Source organism: Aethina tumida, chromosome 3, assembly GCF_024364675.1.
Source record: "Aethina tumida isolate Nest 87 chromosome 3, icAetTumi1.1, whole genome shotgun sequence".
In the NCBI taxonomy this organism is placed as follows: Eukaryota; Metazoa; Arthropoda; class Insecta; order Coleoptera; family Nitidulidae; genus Aethina; species Aethina tumida.
The window spans coordinates 3,462,980-3,488,722 of NC_065437.1; the positions used below are offsets into that span (position 1 = coordinate 3,462,980).

General features: G+C 22.7%; 1 protein-coding gene across 1 annotated transcript in view; it reads left to right on the top strand.

Annotated features, from left to right (window-relative positions):
• Positions 1-687: 687 nt before the first annotated feature.
• LOC109601936 (uncharacterized) overlaps positions 688-25,743 on the top strand; it is a 158,601-nt gene continuing 133,545 nt past the window's right edge. The window contains exon 1 of the mRNA XM_049965595.1: positions 688-1,259. Within this exon, the coding sequence (XP_049821552.1) occupies positions 1,184-1,259 (76 nt within the window). The 5' untranslated portion in view covers positions 688-1,183. The remainder of the gene's footprint in view (positions 1,260-25,743) is intronic.

The window sequence follows — 25,743 nt, forward strand, 5'->3', positions numbered from 1 at the left end:
AAATAGCTAAACCTATCTTAGACTAACATAATCTAATCTCACCCAACCTAATCTAAACTAACTTAACCTAACTTAGTGTAACCTAATTGAACCTAACTTATATTTAATTTCATGTTTTAGATTAGTCTAACTTAAACTATATTTAATTCAGTAGTTTAGTATGAGTAAATTTAAAATTTGATATAAATGTAGCTTAAATAAAAACATTAACCTAAATTAACCTAACCTAATCTAACCCAATTAGATTTATTTTTATAGTTATAGATAAAATTAAATGTATTTGTCTAAATTTGTCGTAAAGAAGTTGAAATAAATAATTTAACCAAAGTTGTATTAATAAAAATATATAGTTTAATATTTTGAAAAGTAAATCCCAGCCAACTTTGGCGAAGTTAAAAATTCGTAAGTGTTAAAGTAACTGAAAGAACTGAAAAATGGTTTAATTATATTGACAATAAAATGTAGTTTAGTGGTGGATATAACTGAAACGGCATTCATAAAACTAGCTGCACCGAAAACGAAACAAAACGAAACCGACAGGACGGATGATTCACACGTTAAAGTAACTAAACCGGTGCGAGAAAGAGGCGTGCAAATTGTTGGATATATTAAGAGCAATTCCACGGCGTCTCTCGCACTCGAGACACCACTCGCCGTTCGGACAACGGGTGGCCCAAGCTTGAGGTTCCACGGCCGCATTGTGTGAAGAGCATTATTGAAAAAGGAGACACCGCTACAGGCAATTCGGCGAGATTTCAGTTTCGCGGTGGCTAGTGGGAGTGGCGTCGGTTTATTGCGTCTGTGGAGGCCGACGCGGCGCAGCTTCATGTAATCATGTCCCTCTCCTACAGTTTCCGCGCGCTCTTCTCGACAAGAGGACGTCACACCACATTAATCGGATGTCACTTGTTTCACCAATAAAATTACCACGCAACGCGGCCCATTAAACGGCACCGGCGACGCAACTAAATACGTTCGGACGTCGGCTCCACCATTTTTAGGCGGACGGGGTTGGTTTTTTTGAAATGTGCGCTCAACTCCGCCGTGGCACCGGCAACTTTCCCGAAGAGTCGATGTTGAGGAAGAGTGTCTGTGCGTGTCTGTGAGTGGTTCTTGGAAGTTGGAATTTTTTCTTGACCTACTGTTGTTGGTGGAAACTGTGCCAAACAATTTTTGATAAATCATGAAGCCTGTTAACGTTCTTGTGTGCACCAGGAGGCTGTGCACCTTGGTGGTTATACTCCTCGCAACAACAAATGGTTAGTCCTAAAGTTTTCAAAGCTTTCCCCTGAGTTGATTTTTATATTTTTATTAATTGTCTGGTGGTGTCACTGCTTTAAACAACCTAAACAGTAAAATTAATTAAAACTAAAAGTTAAATGGAAAATTATTTTAATAAAACTTCACAATTAATTGTGGAGTTTTAAATATTAAATAAAGTAAAATAAGCTGCACATTTCTATTAACAACTTCATGTGTTTAATCAAGCTGCGCAAACTTTGTTTGTTGCGAATTTAAATATGGTCCGTGGACCAGTAATTTGTTTGAATAAGTTTAATAAATAATGGCTGTTTACATATACAAATGAATGAATGAAGAAGTGTGTTAAACTGCAGGAAATTAGTGTCTAACTGAACTTTAAACTTTACGCAGGGGGTGACCTTAAATTACACCTACAACACGTAACCAAACATGAATGGGAATTATATTTTTTACAACCCTTCTCTTAGTTTAATTTTCTAACAATTACAGATAATTTTATGATTATTTTAATTATAATCAATTTTTAATTAAAGCAAATTTGGTGTGCCTCATTGATAAAATTGCCTTCCCTTAAAAAATGTTTTTTATGTCTACCCTAATAAGGTGGAAAATGGACGTTTACAGTAATTTGGCGTGTGATGCCTGAAATTTGGTTTCCAACACGTTGTAACAAAAATAAAGTGGATTATTTAAAATTAGTAGTTAATTATTATGTTATTAAATAATATTTCATAGTTTATAATAGTAGATTTTCGTTGTTTAAAAGTATATTATTTATGCAATTTTGCTTTTACATCTTAAGGAGTTGCAATTGGATAATGCGAAGCAATTTAGAAACAAGGTTGTTTCTTAAATGTTCCACAATCGTTGTTTATTTAGGATTTTATGCCTTATTCTCGTACGTAAATTGTCAAAAATGTTTTCATATTGGAATATTTTTAAAATTATTATGATGTGTAATTTTTCTCATTCATTTTTGATAAGAAAAAATAGGAAACTTTCACAGTGTTTTAAAATTTTTTGATATGCAAAACCTTTTACTACTAATTAAGTATTTAATTTTGAGAGTGAATAAATAATTATTTTTATCAACTGACTAATATATAATGTCTGACATTTATTTAACTGAGATTTTGCATTAATTTACTCCTAAATAATAAATAAAATTACAGAAATATTACAGATTATAATCGTGAAGTGGTTGAAGTACTTTCATATCTTAGAATAAAGTGAAGCAAATTCTATTTTGTAATATTTATGATATCTAATAATTTGTATTATTGAAATATTTAATTTTAAGGGTCGGAAAATAATTATTTTAATTAAATAACTACGATATAATGTTTGCCATTTATTTAAGTGAATTTTCACATTAATGTAATTCTAAAAGGTTGTTTGATTTACTTCTACAAATTGATGTTAGGTTTGATGGTTTTTGAATGATAATTTTCTATTTATATCAGTAAATAAAATTACTTAAATATTACAAATTACAATCATGAAGTGGTTGAAGTACTTTCATATTTTAGGGAGTTGTAGATGATTCAAGGGAGCAATTTAGGGACAGAGTTCTATCGTAGATGCTTCACAGTAGTTGGCTATTTATTAAAGAGTCATATTCTCATGTACACAATAAAAAATGTTTCCATTTTGTAATATATTTAGAACTATTTATCATATCTAATAATTTATATTATTTAAGTATTAAATTTTGAGGGTGAAAAAATGATTTTAATTAAATGATTACGGTATAATGTCTGACATTTAGTAAAGTGAAATTTCACATTAATGTACTTCTAAAATGTGATGTTTAATTTACTTCTATAAAGTGATATTAGATTTTTGAATACTAATTTTCTATTTATTTTAGTAAATAAAATTATTTAAATATTACAAATTACATATTAGTAAATAAAATTACTTAAATATTACAAATTGTAATTATTAAGTGGCTGAAGTACTTTCATATTTATGACAATATTTTCACATACACAATAAAAAATACTTTCATTTTTTATATTTTTGAACTATTTGTGATATATAATAATTTGTATTATTTAAGTATTTAATTTTTGAGGGTGGAAAAATGATTATTTTAATTAAATGACTACGGTATAATATCTGCCATTTATTTAAGTGACATTTCACATCAATGTACTTCTAAAATGTGATGTTTGATTTACTTCTATAAAGTGATGTTAGATTTGTTAGTTTTTGAATGATAATTTTCTATTTATATCAGTAAATAAAATTACTTAAATGTTACAATCATGAAGTGGTTGAAGTACTTTCATATTTTAGGGAGTTGTAGATGATTCAAGGGAGCAATTTAGGGACTGAGTTCTATCGTAGATGCTTCACAGTGGTTGGCTATTTATTAAAGAGTCATATTCTCATGTACACAATAAAAAATGTTTCCATTTTGTAATATTTTTAGAATTATTTATCATATCTAATAATTTATATTATTTAAGTATTAAATTTTGAGGGTGAAAAAATGATTTTAATTAAATGATTACGGTATAATGTCTGACATTTAGTAAAGTGAAATTTCACATTAATGTACTTCTAAAATGTGATGTTTAATTTACTTCTATAAAGTGATATTAGATTTTTGAATACTAATTTTCTATTTATTTTAGTAAATAAAATTATTTAAATATTACAAATTACATATTAGTAAATAAAATTACTTAAATATTACAAATTGTAATTATTAAGTGGCTGAAGTACTTTCATATTTATGACAATATTTTCACATACACAATAAAAAATACTTTCATTTTTTATATTTTTGAACTATTTGTGATATATAATAATTTGTATTATTTAAGTATTTAATTTTTGAGGGTGGAAAAATGATTATTTTAATTAAATGACTACGGTATAATATCTGCCATTTATTTAAGTGACATTTCACATCAATGTACTTCTAAAATGTGATGTTTGATTTACTTCTATAAAGTGATGTTAGATTTGTTAGTTTTTGAATGATAATTTTCTATTTATATCAGTAAATAAAATTACTTAAATGTTACAATCATGAAGTGGTTGAAGTACTTTCATATTTTAGGGAGTTGTAGATGATTCAAGGGAGCAATTTAGGGACTGAGTTCTATCGTAGATGCTTCACAGTGGTTGGCTATTTATTAAAGAGTCATATTCTCATGTACACAATAAAAAATGTTTCCATTTTGTAATATTTTTAGAATTATTTATCATATCTAATAATTTATATTATTTAAGTATTAAATTTTGAGGGTGAAAAATGATTTTAATTAAATGATTACGGTATAATGTCTGACATTTAGTAAAGTGAAATTTCACATTAATGTACTTCTAAAATGTGATGTTTAATTTACTTCTATAAAGTGATATTAGATTTTTGAATACTAATTTTCTATTTATTTTAGTAAATAAAATTATTTAAATATTACAAATTACATATTAGTAAATAAAATTACTTAAATATTACAAATTGTAATTATTAAGTGGCTGAAGTACTTTCATATTTATGACAATATTTTCACATACACAATAAAAAATACTTTCATTTTTTATATTTTTGAACTATTTGTGATATATAATAATTTGTATTATTTAAGTATTTAATTTTTGAGGGTGGAAAAATGATTATTTTAATTAAATGACTACGGTATAATATCTGCCATTTATTTAAGTGACATTTCACATCAATGTACTTCTAAAATGTGATGTTTGATTTACTTCTATAAAGTGATGTTAGATTTGTTAGTTTTTGAATGATAATTTTCTATTTATATCAGTAAATAAAATTACTTAAATGTTACAATCATGAAGTGGTTGAAGTACTTTCATATTTTAGGGAGTTGTAGATGATTCAAGGGAGCAATTTAGGGACAGAGTTCTATCGTAGATGCTTCACAGTGGTTGGCTATTTATTAAAGAGTCATATTCTCATGTACACAATAAAAAATGTTTCCATTTTGTAATATATTTAGAACTATTTATCATATCTAATAATTTATATTATTTAAGTATTAAATTTTGAGGGTGAAAAAATGATTTTAATTAAATGATTACGGTATAATGTCTGACATTTAGTAAAGTGAAATTTCACATTAATGTACTTCTAAAATGTGATGTTTAATTTACTTCTATAAAGTGATATTAGATTTTTGAATACTAATTTTCTATTTATTTTAGTAAATAAAATTATTTAAATATTACAAATTACATATTAGTAAATAAAATTACTTAAATATTACAAATTGTAATTATTAAGTGGCTGAAGTACTTTCATATTTATGACAATATTTTCACATACACAATAAAAAATACTTTCATTTTTTATATTTTTGAACTATTTGTGACATCTAATAAATTGTATTATTTAAGTATTTAATTTTTGAGGGTGGAAAAATGATTATTTTAATTAAATGACTACGGTATAATGTCTGCCATTTATTTAAGGGACATTTCACATCAATGTACTTCTAAAATGTGATGTTTGATTTACTTCTATAAAGTGATGTTAGATTTGTTAGTTTTTAAATGATAATTTTCTATTTATATCAGTAAATAAAATTACTTAAATATTACAAATTACAATCATAAAGTGGCTGAAGTACTTTCATAACTTAGGGAGTTGCAAATAATTAAAGTGAAGAAATTTAGGAACAGAGTTCTATATGAGATGCTTCACATTTTTAGTCTATTTATTAAAGATTTATGAGTCACATTCTCATACACACAATAAAAAATATTTCCATTTTAGAGATATGTATGATATCTATTAATTTGTATTATTTAAGTATTTAATTTTGAGGGTGAAAAAATAGTTACTTTAATTAAATGACTACGGTATAATGACTGTTATTCATTTGAGTGAAATTTGACATTAATTTACCCGTATAATGTGATGTTTGATTTGCTGTCTTCTGAATAATAATTTCCTACTTATATTAGTAAATAAAATTAGAGAAATATTACAGATTATAATCATGAAATGGGTGCAATTTATTTCTATAACTTAAAATGTTGCAAATGAATAATGTGAAGTAATTTAGAAACATGGTCCTGTCCAGTTATTGCCTATTTATTAAAGATTTATGAGCCATAATCTCATATACAAACAGTCAAAAATGTTGCCATTTAGAATATTTTTATAATATTTATGATGTCTAAGAATTTGAAGTAATAAAGAAAATTTTTAATCTATATTAATTCGTTTTTAACATGAATTATATAGTAGAAACAGTCTTAAAATATTTTAATATGCAAAACCATTTTAGTTAGAGTATTCTCTCCTAGAGCAAACTAGGTATTTAATTATAAGGTGAATAATTACTTGCTTTAATTAAATAACTATCTGCCATATAATGTCTTTCATTTATTTAAGAGAATTTTTGTTCTTTTAATAAATATTACGTAATGTTTGCTTTGCCCGCTTCTGAAGAGTAATTTATCCATTTTCTAATTATAACTATTATTCAAAACGTAATTAATTAATATAAATATTTACTTGCTTTTATGAAACACAGTTGTTGATAAAGTAGTTTTTAAAACATTTGTTTTGTTGACCTCTGAAGATCAATTTAAATATAATTATTATCCAAAGTGGAAAATAATAAAAATTATTTATGCCCAATTTTTATTAATTTAAGATTTAATTTGTTGACCCTTGCAGTCAATATCTAAACTTAATCAATAATTTACTCGTCTTAGATGGAATTTGTTGCTCAAGTAATTTTAGATACTTTATTCACAATAAAATTGTCTTTAACAATAAAATTGTTAAAATTCTTGTTTTCAGTAATATACTAAGCAATTAATAAATTATTATGAATATTAATTAGATTTTCAATTTTAATCAAAATGTGTGTGTCATTAACATTAAAATTGATAACATGCTTAATTAAATTGTAATTACTTTCATTGTAAAATACTTTATCATCAACTCATTAGTGAGTTATTAATATATAATAATAATTTTATACAGACATAAATTAAATATTTATGTAAGTACTAAAATATCTTCAAAATACAAAAATTTATTAACTCATTCTTTATATATTGATAAAATTGAGAATATTAATCACAAACACACATATTTAAAATACTTGATTTTAATTATTTATTACTCTTTATTTAAAACAAATTTATCCTTAATAAAACTGAAATATGTTGTTATTAATTCAATAAAAAAACTTGTTTTAGTAAAATATTATACAGTAATCAATATTTCCACCTATAGAATATTACAGTTAAAATTATTAATTAAATATCTGGTTTAAATCATTATTCATTAATTTTCCTTTATACTAAAATGTTTGCAAAATATCAAAATTCATTAATTTATATTTTATTTATATAGCGATAAAATTAGTAATATTAATTAAAATAGTCGTTTTAATCAAAATATCTTTGTCAATAATAATAGATATTATCAAAAAAGGTTAATTTAATTATTCTTAATAAAATTTAAAAACTTCTTAATTTTATAAATATTTATCTAATATTTTTTACAATAAAATACAAAATTTATTTATTTTTTTTTTCAAGTAAATGTCTGATTTAAGTAAAAATATTTTTTTTTATTTAGTGGTAAAAAGTTACATTATCTAAATTGGCAAATTAATTTAATTTTATTAAATAATAATTATTATTAATAAAATAAAAACATATTTCATATGTAAGACCTACTTACACTTTGGAAGATTATTTTTAACTTATTTTATTTTTTTTAAATAGTTTAAATCAAATTAAATAATTAAATTTGTTTCTATTTAAAAAAATTGATGAAAATGAAATGAAGAAAAAATTATGTACAATAAAATTATATAATTTATTTTTTTGTGATAATAACTTTGTTAAGTTAAAAATTATAGAGAATTTCAGAATTTATCAAAAGTACGTAATAGTACTTCTCACTCGTGTTTAAAATTAGAGAATATATTAAATTACAAAAATTCTAAGTATAGTTTAAATTAAAATAAATTTGTTTCTATTAATAAAATTGATGAAAATTAAATGAAATTTCTGTGATAATAAGTTAAAACTTAAAAATGGCTAAGTTCAAAATTATAAAGAACTTCAAAATTTAACAATTGTATGTAAAGAACTTACTCGTGTTAAAAAATGCAGAATTTTGAATAATAAATAAAAAATATAAAGCACAAGATTCATTACTAATGATATTTAATATTATTATAAAAAGTGATTATGAAAATATTGATGAGTCAATGTAATTAAAATGAATTTGTTTTTAACTAAATTGTAAAAAAAATTCTTTATATTCTCTAATTTAATCCTATTTTTATATTTAAATAGAATAATTTAAGTAACAGTTAATTTAAATATTCAGTTTAAAATAATTAAAAAATTCTTATTTACAGAATAAGTTTTTTCTAAAATAATCATAATTTAGAAGCATTTTTCTAAACTTGTTTTAAATTTTCTTTATAAAATTAATAAAATGCGTGTTATTATTAAAAGTTACACTTTTTACAAAAAGCTCCTAATTTAGAAGAAAATATTATATACAATTATTATAATTAGCAATTTATTGTCTTGAACTATAAAATAGTAAAATAATATTTATTGAATATATTAAATGATTTTTTTTTTTGTAAAATACTTAATTTAATAACAATGAAGATTAAAATAATTAAAAAATTCTAATTTAGAATAAGTTTTTCATAAAATAATCATGATTTAGAAGCATTTTTCTAAGCTTATTTTAATTTTTCTTAATAAAATTAACAAAATGTGTGTTATTATTAAAAGCTAGACTTTTTACAAAAAGCTCCTAATTTAGAACAAAATATTATATACAATTATTAATTAGAAATTTATTGTCTTGAACTATAAAATAATATTTATTGAATATATTAAATGCTTTTTTATTTGTAAAATACTTAATTTAATAACAATGAACATAAAATAATTAAAAAATTCTAATTATAGAATAAGTTTTTCATAAAATAATCATGATTTAGAAGCATTTTTCTAAACTTATTTGAAATTTTCTTAATAAAATTAACAAAATGTGTGTTATTATTAAAAGCTGCACTTTTTATAAAAAGCTCCTAATTTAGAACAAAATATTATATACAATTATTAATTAGAAATTTATTGTCTTGAACTATAAAATAATATTTATTGAATATATTAAATGATTTTTTATTTGTAAAATACTTAATTTAATAACAATAAAATAATAAAATAATTAAAAAATTCTAATTACAGAATAAAATAATCATAATTTAGAAGCATTTTTCTTAGCTTATTTTAAATTTTAATTAGCAATTAATTGTATTGAACTATAAAATTGTAAAACAATACTTATTGAATGCATTAAATGCTTTTTTATTTGTAAAATACTTAATTTAGTAACAATGAATAATGTGAAAGAATATTTTTCTAATTAATTTAAATTAAACCAGGAAAAACAACTTGAAATTGTTTGTGTTTATGAATACCCAACACCATTTTCGTATACCATTTCATTTGTATTGGCAATACACACCATTTAATTAACAAGTCACTATTAAATTATCTGAATCGGAATAACTACATACCATATAGTTAACCAATTACCCATGTATTACCTGACCAAATTGATTTAGGCCATTAAACAATCAATAGGAGTTAATCGAAACCGTCAATTAATTTTCGTGCAGTTTCAAATACACACACCGTTTTGCGTTTGGGCATCGTCGAATTTCTTTTCGACGAAACGTAAATGTGCACATACATGAACGTTAGTGCGACATTTGTTGAATGAGGTACTCGGTCTGTGGAACATTTTATTGTGTGCATATCTACATCCCACATCATTCATCTGTGCAGAACCGTTAATATCCTGTAGTTAGGGTGATTTATTTCCGTTTAAAATAGAAAATGCAGGCGTTAGTGCTCGAACTGTAATTTACCTAAAATATATTTATGTCTACGTTTTAAACTAGTCCGACGATCGATTTCATAAAATTATATTTGTGTGTGATGAATTTTGCACATTTATAATGTGGCAGAATTTAATAACAGAACAGAACTGTTCTATCATTATTTAATCATTTGTGTGTTACAAGAATTATTTAATAAACATTCAGTCGAGTAACACAATACTCAAAACTCAATGTGCAAACATAAAACACGGGATAATGTGGAATGTTCGCAGTAGGTGTTCTAATTGATGAAATCCCCCGCAGGCTTAATAAATGAAGCTCACAAATACTAATAAGAGGCAATATAATGTACATTTTTTTAAATTCATCCAACCTCTAAATTAATTAAAAGCGTGTTTTTAAATTTTTTTTTTTTTCATCTAATTGTAGATCGAGTACAACCTTAATTGTAACAGCTTGTTTAACCTTTTGGTATTTTTTAAACATTTTTTGTGCTTGATTTAATAAATATAATACTTCGTTCGCCCACAAATTTGATCTTAATAAAAGTAATATGTCAGTGAAATACAAAATTTTTTATAAAAGAACGTAATTTAGCAGTGTATTTTATTATTCTGAACCAAAACAATTTTATTACCATAATAAGCATTATATTAAAAATATACTTAAGTGTAACTTACACAATAAATATAATATTTGTAATTTAATATTTATTTTACTATAGATAAATTTTAAATATTAATTATTATTAGATTAGAATAGTTTGAAATATTCAATTAAAAATAAAATAAATTTATTTCTTATAATAATCTCATAAAAAGTGTTTAATAGAATAAGTATAAGGTATTTTCAGAAGACAAAATTATATTTTAAACAATAAATAGAATAATTACTAATTTAATCTTTATTTAGAAATAGATAAATTAGTTTCAAATATTAATTAGATATTCAATTAAAAATGAAATAAATTTATTTCTTATAATAATCCCATAAAAAGTGCTTAATAAAATAAGTATAAGTTGTTTTCAGGAGACTAAATTATACTTTAGACTATAAATAAAATAATTAGTAATTTAATATTCATTTAAAAATACTTAAATTAGTTTCAAATATTAATTAGATATTCAATTAAAAATAAGATAAGTTTATTTCTTGTGATAATCTTATAAAAAAGTGCGTAACAGAATGAGTATAAGATATTTTCAGAAGACCAAATTATATTTTAAACAATAAATAGAATAATTACTAATTTAATCTTTATTTAGAAATAGATAAATTAGTTTCAAATATTAATTAGATATTCAATTAAAAATGAAATAAATTTATTTCTTATAATAATCTCATAAAAAGTGCTTAATAAAATAAATATAAGGTGTTTTCAGGAGACTAAATTATATTTTAAACAGTAAATAGAATAATTAGTAATTTAATATTCATTTAGAAAAAGATAAATTAGTTTGTAATATTGATTAGTTATTCATTTAGAAATAAAATAAATTTATTTCATATAATAATGTCATAAAATAGTGCTTAATAAAATAAATAGAAGACTAAATTATATTTTAAACCACAAAAAGATTAATTTAATCTTTATTTAGAAATAGATAAATTAGTTTAAAATATTAATTAGATATTCAATTAAAAATAAAATAAATTTATTTCTTATAATAATCTCATAAAAAGTGCTTAATAAAATATGCATAAAGTGTTTTCAGGAGATTAAATTATATTTTAGACAATAAATAGAATAATTAGTAATAATTTAATATTCATTTAGAAAAAGGTAAATTAGTCTCAAATATTGATTAGTTATTCAATTAAATATAAAATAAATTTATTTCTTATAATTATCTAATGAAAAGTGCTTAATAAATAAGTATAAGGTATTTTTCAAAAGATTGAATTATATTTTAAATAATAAATAGAATAATTACTAATCTATTGTTTATTAATAATAGATAAATATTAATTAGATGTTCAATTAAAGATAAAATAAATTTATTTCTTATAATAATCTCATAAATAGTGCTTAATAAAATAAGTATAAACTGTTTTCAGAAGACTAAATTATATTTCAGGCAAAAAATGGAATAATTAGTAATTTAATATTTATTTAGAAGTAGATAAGTTAGTTTTAAATATTGATTAGTTTTGAATTATCAATGAAATAAAGTTATTTCTTATAATAATCTCTTAAAATAGTACTTAATAGAATAAGTATAAGGTGTTTCCAAAAGACTAAATTATATTTTAAACCACAAATAGATTAATTTCTAATTTAATCTTTATTTAGAAATAGATAAATTAGTTTAAAATATTAATTAGATATTCAATTAAAAATAAAATAAATTTATTTCTTATAATAAACTCATAAAAAGTGCTTAATAAAATAAGTATAAGGTGTTTTCAGGAGACTAAATTATATTTTAGACAATAAATACAATAATCAGTAATTAAATATTCATTTACAAAAAGGTAAATTAATTTCAAATATTGATTAGTTATTCAATTAAAAATAAAATAAATTTATTTCTTATAATAAACTTATAAAAAAGTGGTTAATAGAATAAGTATAAGATACTTTCAAAAGACTAAATTATATTTTAAATAAATAGAATAATTACTAATTTAATTTTTCTTATAAATAGATAAATGCATTTAAAATATTAGCTAGATATTCAATTAAGAATAAAATAAATTTATTTCTTATAATAATCTCATAAATTATCATTATATTTTAGACAACAAATAGAAGAATTAGTTAATTAATCTTTATTTAGAAATAGCTAAATTAGCTTCAAATATTAATTAAAAATAATATAAATTTGATACTTATAATGAACTTATAAAAAGTGCTTATTAGAATAATTTAAAGACTCATTCTTAATTTAGTAATGAATACAACTGTCATGAATATTTATGTTTTTTTTTGCTAGTTGTAGATTGGTCCCAATTACAATTCTAAAACCTTATTAGCATATTAGATTCCTAAAACATTTTTTTTATGCCGGCCAAAAAAAATAAAAGAATGCTCAATGTTTGACGTGATGCAAAACAACTCTGATTTAGATCTTCCGGTGGCAAATTGGGTAATCTGGTGGGGCATTTTTTACTGCGGAATTGCAAAAGATTATCTCATTTATGCCGTTCCATACGAAGGGATATCTGATAAAAGAGGACAACCTTCCAAACGTAACGTGGGGGTTCCAATTTATAAAAATGCACAAAAGGAGAATAAAAATATATTTTTTTTTTTTGGTGTACATTAAAAGTGCGTTTAGGTTATGATAAGATGATAAGATATAAAAATCCAGTCCAATTCGATTTTATAAAATGTCTTTGGGTACATTTATTTCTTGCTCAACTAAATGTACAGTCAAAAATTAATAGACCATTCAAACAAATGTTTTACGCTATTGAATTAAGCGAAATTTAGTTGAATGCTCTTAAAAGGCGTCCCTGCTGGCAGAAACCCTAAAGATTATCTCATTTATGTCTTTTTATAACAATGGGAAATCTTGATAAAAGGCAGAAAACGAATCGAGTATTAACACATTAAGTTGTAATGGAGTAAAGAGCTGAAATAAACTTTGAGAATGATGAAAAATTTATTTTATACTTTGTTAAATTTTAAGTGAAAATAATATCTGAAAGAACTTTTCAGGATTTTCTTATAATACTTTTTATAAAGAGCTGAAAATGATTAGGTAAAGTAACAATAAATTGAAATGTGTGTTTTGTATAATTACAACATAAATCCTCAAATAAATTTTAATACATTAATATGTTAAGAGTGTTTTCCCCGAAGAATGGAAACAAGTGGGAGTTTTTCTAATTTATAAAAACCCATTTATAAATCATAAAGTCACGCACGTTTGTCGGTCATTAAAACTGCATATTCATGAATGAAGGCCCAAAACACCACCATTCAAATAACGAAAATATAATTAATCTAAAAAGTGCATTTGCATGCCTGGAGGAAGGAAATTAATTAAATTTCTTTTTTCCGACGGAAACGCTCCGTTTTTTACACTAATTAATTTATAAGACAATACGTGCATCACAAAACGATTTGGCGGGGCCGACTTTGGGGTCCGTCCTAATTCAATTTGAACGAACGAAGGGGGGAAGAAGGGATTCAGCCCTTGTCTGCTGACGGATTCTTGTCGGCGAAAGGGGGAGACGCAGTGTACACAAAATCAAATGCCTCTCGTATGTTATATCAATTAACAATTAATTTTCTATCCTATACAAACACTTCGTTGAGGAGATTAACGTGAGAAGAAATAATGGGAAAAACGGCTTTTTCAATGGGAACGCTTGAATTTTGCTGGGAACAATTTACATAAGTTAGTTTGTTCTGGTTCAGTTTTAAAAGTTTGATGAGTATAATCAGAGTTCCAATATCAAAGAGCCTCAGAAATTGTTAAAAAAGTGTGGTACTACTAGAAGATTCATAATTAAATTATGGATTTTATCTATTCAGTAAAAATTAATAGTTAAATTATCAAGTAATATTTAATATTACGAGAGTCAGTCATTACTCATTGTAATGATTGACAGTTGAATAATTAATAGTTGAACAATACAGTGTAATAATACAATAATATCCATCAATGGATATATCAAACCTAATATATATATGAAATTATAAATATAAATTATTTTTATAATAGTATTATTTATTTATTATTATCAATTCTAATTCTATTTTTACATGAAAAAGTAATTACATTAAATTTATAAGTTTAAATCTGTAAGAAACGAAAATATTTATTACTTACATTTTAGAATTATATATTACAAACTACACTGCCTTAATTTACTGCAAACATATAACATAAAAACATTATAAATGTATAAATGTTTTTTATATAAAATACAAAAAATATTTTAGATGTATAAAAATTAAATCAGTTAATGATAAATTTACAGAATACTTTCAAGAATAACATTTTATTAAAAAATTTAAATTTATAAAAAATAAATTATTTGTTTTGAAGATGAATATTTTTAAGGATATTTCAGTTCTTAGTAAATTTGCTGAAATTTCCGGAATAACATTTATTTTTAAATTTAAATTTGTAAAAATTCAGTTAGATTTTGTTTACTGAATTTTTCCTGAAATAGCAATTTATTTCTAAACATATATTTATAAAAATTAACTCAGTTCTTGATAGTATTACTGAATATTTTCAGGAATAACCTTTAATTTACAATTACACAAATGTAAAAATTAAATCAGTTACTGGAAGAATTATTAAACATTTTATTTTACAAATTTATATCTATAAGAATTAAATCAGTTCTTAGTAAATTTGCTGAATATTTTCAAAAATAATATTTTATTTCTAAACTTCCATTCATTAAATGAATTTTAAGGATTACTGAATATTTCTCAGGAATAACATTTAATTTACAATTATAGAAAAACAAAAATTAATTTTCAAGAATGACATATTATTTTACAAATGTATATCTATAAAAATTAAATCAGTTTTTATAAGATTTACTGAATATTTTCAAGAATAACTTTATTTTAAAACTTAAAGATGTAAAAATTTGTCTTTGGTATATTTACTGAATATTTTCAGAAATAACATTTTATTTCTAAATTTAGATCTTTAAAATTAAATCAGTTTTTAATAGATTTATTGAATATTTTGAGAAATTACATTTAATTGACATTTATAGAAATGTAAAAATTTAATCAATTATTATTATTACTTAAATCGATTTTGAGCAGATTTGTTAAATATTTTCAGTAATCACATTTTATTTTTAAATTTAAATATATAAAAAATTAAACTAGTTTTTGGTAAATTTACTGTTTTTTTAAAGGTAATATTTTATTTCCAAACTTTGATCTGTAAAAAATAAATCAATTTTATAAATTACTGAACATTTTCAGGAATAATATTTAATTAACAATTATAGAAATGGAAAAATTAAATCAGTTATTGGAAGAATTACTGAATATTTTCAGAAATAAACATTTTATTTCTCAATTTAGATCTGTATTATTTAAATCAGTTTTTAATATATTTACTAAATATTTTGAGAAATAACATTTAATTAACATTTATAGAAATCTAAAAATTAAATCAGTTATTGGAAGAATTACTGAATTTTTCAGGAATAATATTTAATTAAAAATTATAGAAATGCAAAAATTAAATCAGTTGTTGGAAGAATTACTGAATATTTTCTGAAATAACATTTTACTTCTAAATTTAGATCTGTAATCATTAAATAAGTATTTAATAGATTTACTGATTATTTTGAGAAATAATATTTAATTAACATTTATAGAAATGTAAAAATTTAATCAATTATTGGAAAAATTACTGAATTTTTCTATAAAAATTAAATCGATTTTGAGTAAATTTGTTGAATATTTACAGGAATAACATTACATTATTACATTTAAATATATAAAAAATTAAACTAGCTTTTGGTAAATTCACTAAATATTTTCAAAAATAACATTTTATTTCTAAACTTTGATCAGTAAAAATTAAATCAATTTTATAAATTACTGAATATTTTCAAGAATAACTTTTTAAATTTAAATATATAAAAATTAAATTAGTGATTGGTATATTTACTGAATATTTTGGGAAGTAACAATTTATTTCTAAATTTAAATCTGTAGAAATTATTAAAGATTGACTTAATATTTTCAGGAATAACATTTAATTTACAAATCTAGAACTATAAAAATTAATTAATTTAATTTACAGTTACAAAAATTAAAAAAAATATTCAGATACATGTAAGACTACTGAATATTTTCAGGAATATCATTTTATTTATAAGTAAAATATTATTCCTGCAAATATACAGCTAATTTACTAAGAACTGATTTAATTTTTTAGGCATAAATTTGTAAAATAAAATGTTATTTTTATAATATTTACCAAAAACTAATTTAATGTTTTATATATTTAAATTCAGCAGCAATGACTCGACTAATTTTCATAAGAACGAAACTAATTTAGTATCGTTCAACGTGTAATTTAATTACCTTTCTATCAAAATATAATTTATCTCGATCGGGCTTACAACGCTCCGTGAATGGAAGTTTAAGTGAAATCATAAATCAAAGGACACAAATATACACTTATCTTTTGAAAATTGATATTTGTAAAAAAATTATTGAATAATATAATATTAATATATTAATATTTTTTATTTTACTTATGTTTATCCTTGAATAAACTGAAAGTGTAAAATTTAGGATGAGTGTGGAACTAATGTGTTGTGGGAAAAGAAAATTCAAATGACATAAGTGACTGAAATTGCTGAAAAATTGCACGGATTATCAACTTTCATCAGCTATAACTCAGCTATTTTTCATACGGACGAAACAAATTGAGCACACGGTTGGACATGTAATTTAATCACCTTTCCAACGATATATATCGCCGTTCTCTCTGTAAGCTAGTTTCAATAACAACATAAACTGACATACAAGTGATTTAGTGTATCCAGGTCCAAAATCATACTATATATAAACTTTGGTGTGCTTGGAAGATTGTCACGTTAGGAACAACGATGTTTCATTGGGCCGACGCCATTCTTTCTATAATAACAGGCTCATAAAACAGTTTTATTATTAATTTAGTTACTTCAGCGTCACCTCCATCGAAAAGACCTTTAATATAAACCCAATTTACGTGGTAATTTTGATTAAAATAGCCCCACACACACACATTCAAGACAATAAGATATGATTAACGGCTGCAAAACTGATAAAAACACGTTTCCGCGTTGATTTATATGTTAATTACGTTTCGGTGGATTTTCAACGTGACGATTCCATATGCATGTTATCTTTTGCAGCATTCTCGACGGCACTACGGCAAATCCGCCGCCGCCGAAACTGAAATTTACACCGCTCTTGACAGTAACAATGCACTGTTCATTTCCATTTGTAATATATATTTTATGTTCAGACATAAGAAACAATTGAGTCGTCTATGTTAGGAAATAATAAAGTTTTATGCGAGATAAATCTGGTTTCATGATTTATAAGGGAGTTTTATGTGGGAAATTTTACAATTTCAGGTGGGACCGTTATTGATTTTTGAATTTTACAGTTACACCCCCTTTACTCACAGACGATTTTTACTACCTTTTGTATAACTAACGAATGGCGTTGCAGCTGAAAATTATGACTGGCGCCGGGACAGATCTGAATTTGGGGTTTAATTAAATTTAATTAGTTACGGTTGTTTATTGCATTGCGCAGTGCACTTGATTCAAACTACGAATTAATATTGTTCGAATGTTTCGGAAGATTTAATTAAAATCAACACTTTCAATATTTACATATCAATGGTAATTATCAATTGCCATCTGCATTAATTTTAACCGTTGATTTGTTTTTCCAAATTTATCGAAATATCATTATATAACGTAACAATAATGCGTTAATGTATTATTAAATGATAATGCCAAATCTACTTAAATTCTAACACCAACACAGTTGATCGTTTAAACAAGTTTCATTTTGTTTCAGGTTTTAACAACTTTATGCTTTTGTTTGGTTACTGTTTTAAGAGCTGACAAACAGCATCACAATAAAATCTGAACACTGAATGTGCACATTAGTTAATTAATTTGCATAAACAACATATTATTTTACATACTGTATTTTCCTTTGTTTTAACAAATTTAATTTTCTGGTTGTAAAGTTACAGAAGTTTAATTAAAGAATTACGTTTATGTGCTTTTTTAATATATTATTCTGTTATTCATAATATATACCACACAACTATAAAACGTGAACTATACCTTCAGTTTAAGAACTATTTTAATTATTAAATTAATATTTATCAATACATTCATTAACTGAATATAATTAGTATAATTGAATTTACAAATGTAAACTTAGATTTCCTGAAAATATTCAGTAAATCAAAATTTGTAAATATTTTATGTTTTCAGGAATAATATTTTATTTGTAGATTTACTGAATGTTATCACATTATTTCTAAATTTGGATGTGTAAAAATTAAATTAATTTTATGAAGATTGACTGAATATTTTCAAAAATATCATTTTATCTCCAAATCTAAAACTATTAATTTACATTACTGAATATTTTCAGGAATAACATTTTATTTATAAATTTAGATTTATAAAAATTAAATCAGTTTTGTGTAGATTTTCTGAATGTTTTCAGGAACAACATTTTATTTCTTAATTTAGATCTGTAAAAAATAAATAATTTTTTTATATCTACTTAAATTAAATCATTTCTTAGTAAATTCGTTGAATATTTTCAGGAATAATATTTTATTTTTAAATTTAAATTTGTAAAAATTCAATTAGTTTTTGATAAATTTGAATATATTCAGAAATACCAGTTTATTTCTAAATATTTGATAGATCTATAAAAATTAAATTAGTTCTTGATATATTTACTGAATTTAATATACATTTACTGAAATGCAAAAATTAAATTAGTTACTGAAAGAATTATTAAATATTTTCAAGAATATAGATGTGTAAAAATCAGTTTTTGATAGATGTACTGAAAACTTTCAGGAGTAACATTTTATTTTACAAATTTCTGTATATAAAAATTATATCAGTTTTTAATAAATTTACTGAATATTTTCTAGAATTACATTTTATTTTTAAATTTAAATATATAAAAAATAAATTTACTGAATATTTTCTAGAATTACATTTTATTTTTAAATTTAAATATATAAAAAATAAATTTATTGAATATTTTCAAAAATAATATTTTATATCTAAATTTAGATCTGTAAAAATTAAGTTCAGTTTTTGACAGATTTACTGAATCTATTTTGAAATATTGATTATAATTAACAATTATAGACACGTACAAATTAATTCAGTTATTGGAAGAATTCCTGAATATTTTCTATAAAAAATAAATTGATTTTGAGTAGATTTATTGAATAAAATATATAAAAATTAAATGAGTCTTTGGTATAATTACTGAAAATATTATTTTCATTTTATTTCTAAATTTAGATCTGTAAAAACTAAATTAATTTTTTGAAGATACTAAATATGTTCAGTAACATTTAATAACATTTAATTTACAATTACAGAAATTTTAAATTTAAATCAAATACTGGAAGGAATACTGAATATTTTCAGGAATAAAATTTTATTTATAAATATATATTTATAAAAATTAAACCAGTTTGTGACAGATTTACTTAATGTTTTCAGGAATAACATTTTATTTCTAAATTATAACTGTGAAAAATAAATAAATTTTTTGAATATTCACTGAATATTTTCAAGAATAATATTTTACTTACAAACTTAGAATTATAAAAAATAAATTAGTTTTCTGTAGATTTACTGAATATTTTCAGTAACATTTAATAACACTTAATTTATAATTACAGAAATTTTAAATTTAAATCAAACACTGGAAGAAATACTGAATATTTTCAGGAAAAAAAATTTATTTATCAAATACTGTATATTTATAAAAATAAATGAGTTCTGGCAGATTTACTGAATGTTCTCAGGAGTAACATTTTATTTCTAAATTTAGATCTGTAAAAAATAAATAAATTTTTTGAATATTCACTGAATATTTTCAAAAATAATATTTTACTTACAAATTTAGAATTATAAAAAATAAATTAGTTTTCTGCATATTAACTGAATATTTTCAGTAACATTTAATAACATTTAATTTACAATTACAGAAATTTTAAATTTAAATCAAATACTGGAAGGAGTACTGAATATTTTCAGGAATAAAATTTTATTTATAAACATATATTTATAAAAATTAAAAGAATTTGTGGCAGATTTACTGAATGTTTTCAGGAATAACATTTTATTTCAAAATTTAGATCTGTAAAAAATAAATAAATTATTTGAATATTCACTGAATATTTTCAGGACAAATAGTTTTCTGTAGATTTACTGAATACTTTCAGTAACATTTAATAACATTTAATTTACAAATACAGAAATTTTAAATTTAAATCAAATACGGGAAGGAATACTGAATATTTTCAATAAAATTTTATTTATAAATATATATTTATAATATATAATATTTTTTTTGAATATTTACTGAATATTTTCAAGAATAATATTTTACTTACAAATATAGAATTATAAAAAATAAATGAGTTTTCTATGGATTTACTGAATATTTTCAGTAACATAATTTAGAATAGATAATATAATTATTTTAAATTGTGCAACATTAAAAATAAATTATACATAGAATCCATTGGGAAAATTGTTTTGTTTTTAGTTCCCCCTCGTCTAAAACTACTAATTACCAAAAGTCCAAGATTTATTTATCCACTATCGAAACGAGTACAGTTTTGGGGGAAGAACAACAATAAAAGTTTTCAAATAATATTTCTAGACCAATTTCCCCGAGTGTTGGATTTATTGAATGGCGACGAGGCACACGCAAATAACTCCCCCAACATTATTATTTTGAGTTTCAAGTGGCTGTAATTCTAGCACAAATTGTTTTGACATTCGTGTTACAAATCCTGCTTGTATGTTTATTGTATGCCAGTTTATTATGCGACAAGCACATAATGTTTATATTACATACTTCCGAATTGATTTTCTGGCTGAGCTTCTCATTTATTATTCTTTCCATTAAAAGACAAGGATGGTAAGCCTTAATGCTTAAAGTTAAGCAACTATCTGTGTAATATTTTTCGTCCTCCATAAATTACGACTAGTAATGGTGGATACAACAAACCATTAAAAGCCACCCGGGCAATGTATCTTAATTGTAGCAAATAATCGGTGTGACACTTCCTCTTACACTAAATTGCCGTTTCCATTTAGCCAGACGCCCTTATTTATATGCATCTGAATCGTTGCTGTATTTTAATATATCGGATAAATTTTGGGGGATTATGGTGGTCGAAAACGAATTACCAAGTAAGCTATTTGCCAAATGTCCCAAACAACTATGAAATAATCTTGTGTTTTATTGAAATTTTACTTGTTATCATAAGCAGCATAAAGTTTATTTGTTGTTTGATTGTTTCCAGGCGATTACCAATATGATTTATTGACCATTTCGTCGATACGTGAAATTTCCCTTCACAGCAATAACGTTGACATTTAATTGGATTGAATTGCATTTCCAAAAGTTGATTAAAACGCCAAACGAGGCCCAGTAGAGGCAATAAAGTTGTTACAATTCTTTAATTGTGTTAACCCTCCCCGGATTAATATTTATCACTAAAGAAAGAACACACCGGTTTACAAGCTTCAGTTTCAAGTTTTGGGGTGTGCTGTGACTAATAAAAACATTTTATTAATCAGGTCACCCACCTGGATGATGGAGTATTTGTGTTTTTCCCTTTATGGATTATGTGGTATTTAATCTGGCGTCCACAATGAAATAGAAGCCCGATCGAAATGATTCGTGTTTCGTCAAAAAGGGTGATTGAATTACGAGTCCAACAGTACTCAATTTGTTTCGATCGGTTGAAAAATAAGTGAATTTCGACTGATGAAAATTCAAATTCCGTACAATTTCACATATTTACCGATCAAATAGGTCCAATATCTCAATTTTCACGTTTTTAACCGATAGTTTTATATTTGTATTTGAATAAAGTAGATCGAAAAACTAAGTAAATTATCAAAAATTGACTGAAACATCAACTATTATCAGCTATTTCTCATACTAACTCAACAACTTGAGTATCGTTGGACGCGTAATTTAATCATCTTTCTCACAAAATATGATTCATCTTGATTAGTCTTGACATACACTTTTGACGATAGTAAAGTCATAAACGAAAAATACAAATACACCTTTATCCAGGTGAATGAGCAAAATGAGAAATAAATGAGAAACTCAAATTACTTATAAAAAAGTAAGACAAAGTTAGTTTCGCTAAAATTGAAATTTGTAACCATTTTTTGTTGAATGTAACTTTGTAGTTTAATTTTTTAATATTAAAAACGTTCCATATTACTCTTCTTTTTTTATCACAATTATTTTTTATCAGTCCTTTACCTGTTATGACTTGAATTGTTTATATTCATTACCGTTAGTTTTTGGTAAATTCACTGAGTGTTTTCAGGAAGAACATTTAATTTACAATTACAGAAATGCAGAAATTAAATTAGTTACTGGAAGAATTATTAAATATTTTCAAGAATAACATTTTAATTTACAATTTTATATTTATAAAAATTAAGTTCTTAGTAAATATATTTATTTTTAAATCTAAATCAATTAGTTTTTGGTAGATTTACTGAATATTTACAAAAATAGCAATTTATTTCTAAATATAAATCTCTAACAATTAAATCAGTTCTTATTAGATTTACTGAATACTTTTATGAATAAAATTTAATTTACAGTTATAGAAATGTAAAAATTAAATCAGTTACTGGAATGATTATTAAATAGTTTGAAGAATAACATTTCATTTTACAAATTTATATTTATAAAAATTAAACCAGTTCTTAGTAAATTTGTTGAATATTTTCAGGAATTGTTTTTAAATTTAAATTTGTAAAAATCAATTAGTTTTTGATAAATTTTCTGAATATTTTCAGAAATAGCAATTTATTTCTAAATTTATGGTAGATTTATAAAAATTAAATCAAAATCTTGATAAATTTACTAAATATTTTCATTGACATTTAATAATAATTAATTTACAATTACAGAAATTAAAAATTAAATTAGTTACTGAAAGAATTATTAAATACTTTCAAAAATATAGATCTGTAAAAATCAGTTTTTGATAGATTTACTGAATATTTTCAGGAATAACTCTGTCTTTAAATTTAAATATACAAAAATTAAATTAGTCTTTGGTATAGTTATTGAAAATTTTCTGAAATAACATTTTATTTCTAAATTTATATCTGTAAAAAATAAAAGTTTTTTATAGATTTATTGAATATTTTGAGAAAATACACATAATTAACAATTATAGAAACGTAAAAATTAAATCAGTTATTGGAAGAATTACTGAATGTATTGTATACAATTTAAATTGACTTTGAGTATATTTATTGAATAATTTCAGGAATAATTTTGTTTTAAATTTAATTTTTAATGTAAAAATTAAATTAGTCTTTGGTATCTTTACTGAAAATTTTCAAAAGTAACATTTTATTTCTAAATTTAGATTTGTAAAAACTAAATTAATATTTTGAAGATACTGAATATTTTCAGGAATAATATTTTAATTATATAATTAAATCTGTAAAACAAATAAAAATTTTGAAAAATCACTGAATATTTTAAGAATAATATTTTATTTACAAATGTTGAATTATAAAAATTAAATGAGTTTTCTGTAGATTTACTGAATATTTTCAGTAACATTTAATGACATTTTGTTTACAGTTAGAGAAAAATTAAATCAAATACTGGAAGGATTCCTGAATATTTTCAGGAATAACATTTTCTTTATAAATTTAGATTTATACAAGTTAAACTAGTTTTTTGTAGATTTACTGAGTGTGTTCAGGAATAACACTTTGTTTCTAAATTTAGATTTGTAAAACATAAATCAGTTTTTGATAGATTTACTGAATATTTTGAGAAATAACATATAATTAACAATTATAGAAACGTAAAAATTAAATCAGTTATTAGAAAAATTACTAAATATTAAAAATTAAATTGTGTTTGAGTAGATTTATTGAATATTTTCAGGAATAATATTGATTTAAATTTAAATATGTAAAAATTAAATTAAATTTTTGAAGATACTGAATATTTTCAGCAACATTTAATAATATTTAATTTACAGTTAGAAATTAAAAAAATAAATTAGATACTGGTAAGATTACTGAATATTTTCAGGAATAATATTTAGAATTATAAAAATTAAATTAGTTTTCTTTAGAATTCTTAAATATTTTCAGTTACATTTAAAATAGAAAAGGGTATATTTGTGTCTTTTGATTTATGAATTTACTTAAACTGCCATTAAAAGAGCACCATAAGCTCAATCGAGATGAATTACATTTTGATAGAAAGATAATTAAATTACACGTTTAACTGTACTGAATTTGTTTCGTTCGAATGAAAAGTAGTCGATTTATAGCTGCTGAAAATTCATATTCCATGCAATTTTTCACCTTATTCATTTATTTACGTCATTTAAATATTCGTTCCCAAATTTAAGATGTTCCAATATTCTAAATTATTCAGTTTATTCAACTACAAAATTGGTCTAGAATTATTATTTGGAAACTTTTATTGTTCTCTCACCCAAAACATTTCGATTACTGTTTCTGATGAATAAATAAATGTTGACCTTTTCTAATTAGTAGTTTTTGACGAGGGGGAACTAAAAACAAAACAATTCTCTCCAGTGGAATGGGTACGTTTTAAACCGTGGGCATTATGAATTTATATTTAACGTTGCAGAATTTAAAATGATGCAGGACTTTACAGTATGTGCGCACGGGGTTAATTATTAAAATAATTTGATGTTGACATTATTTATCACAAAGAGTAATTAGTTTACGTTTTTGTTTACTGCTGCATGTTTATTAGACAATTAGTTTAATCAAATGACTTTATATTTTATAGTAAAAATTTTGCATATGGAAATTTTTC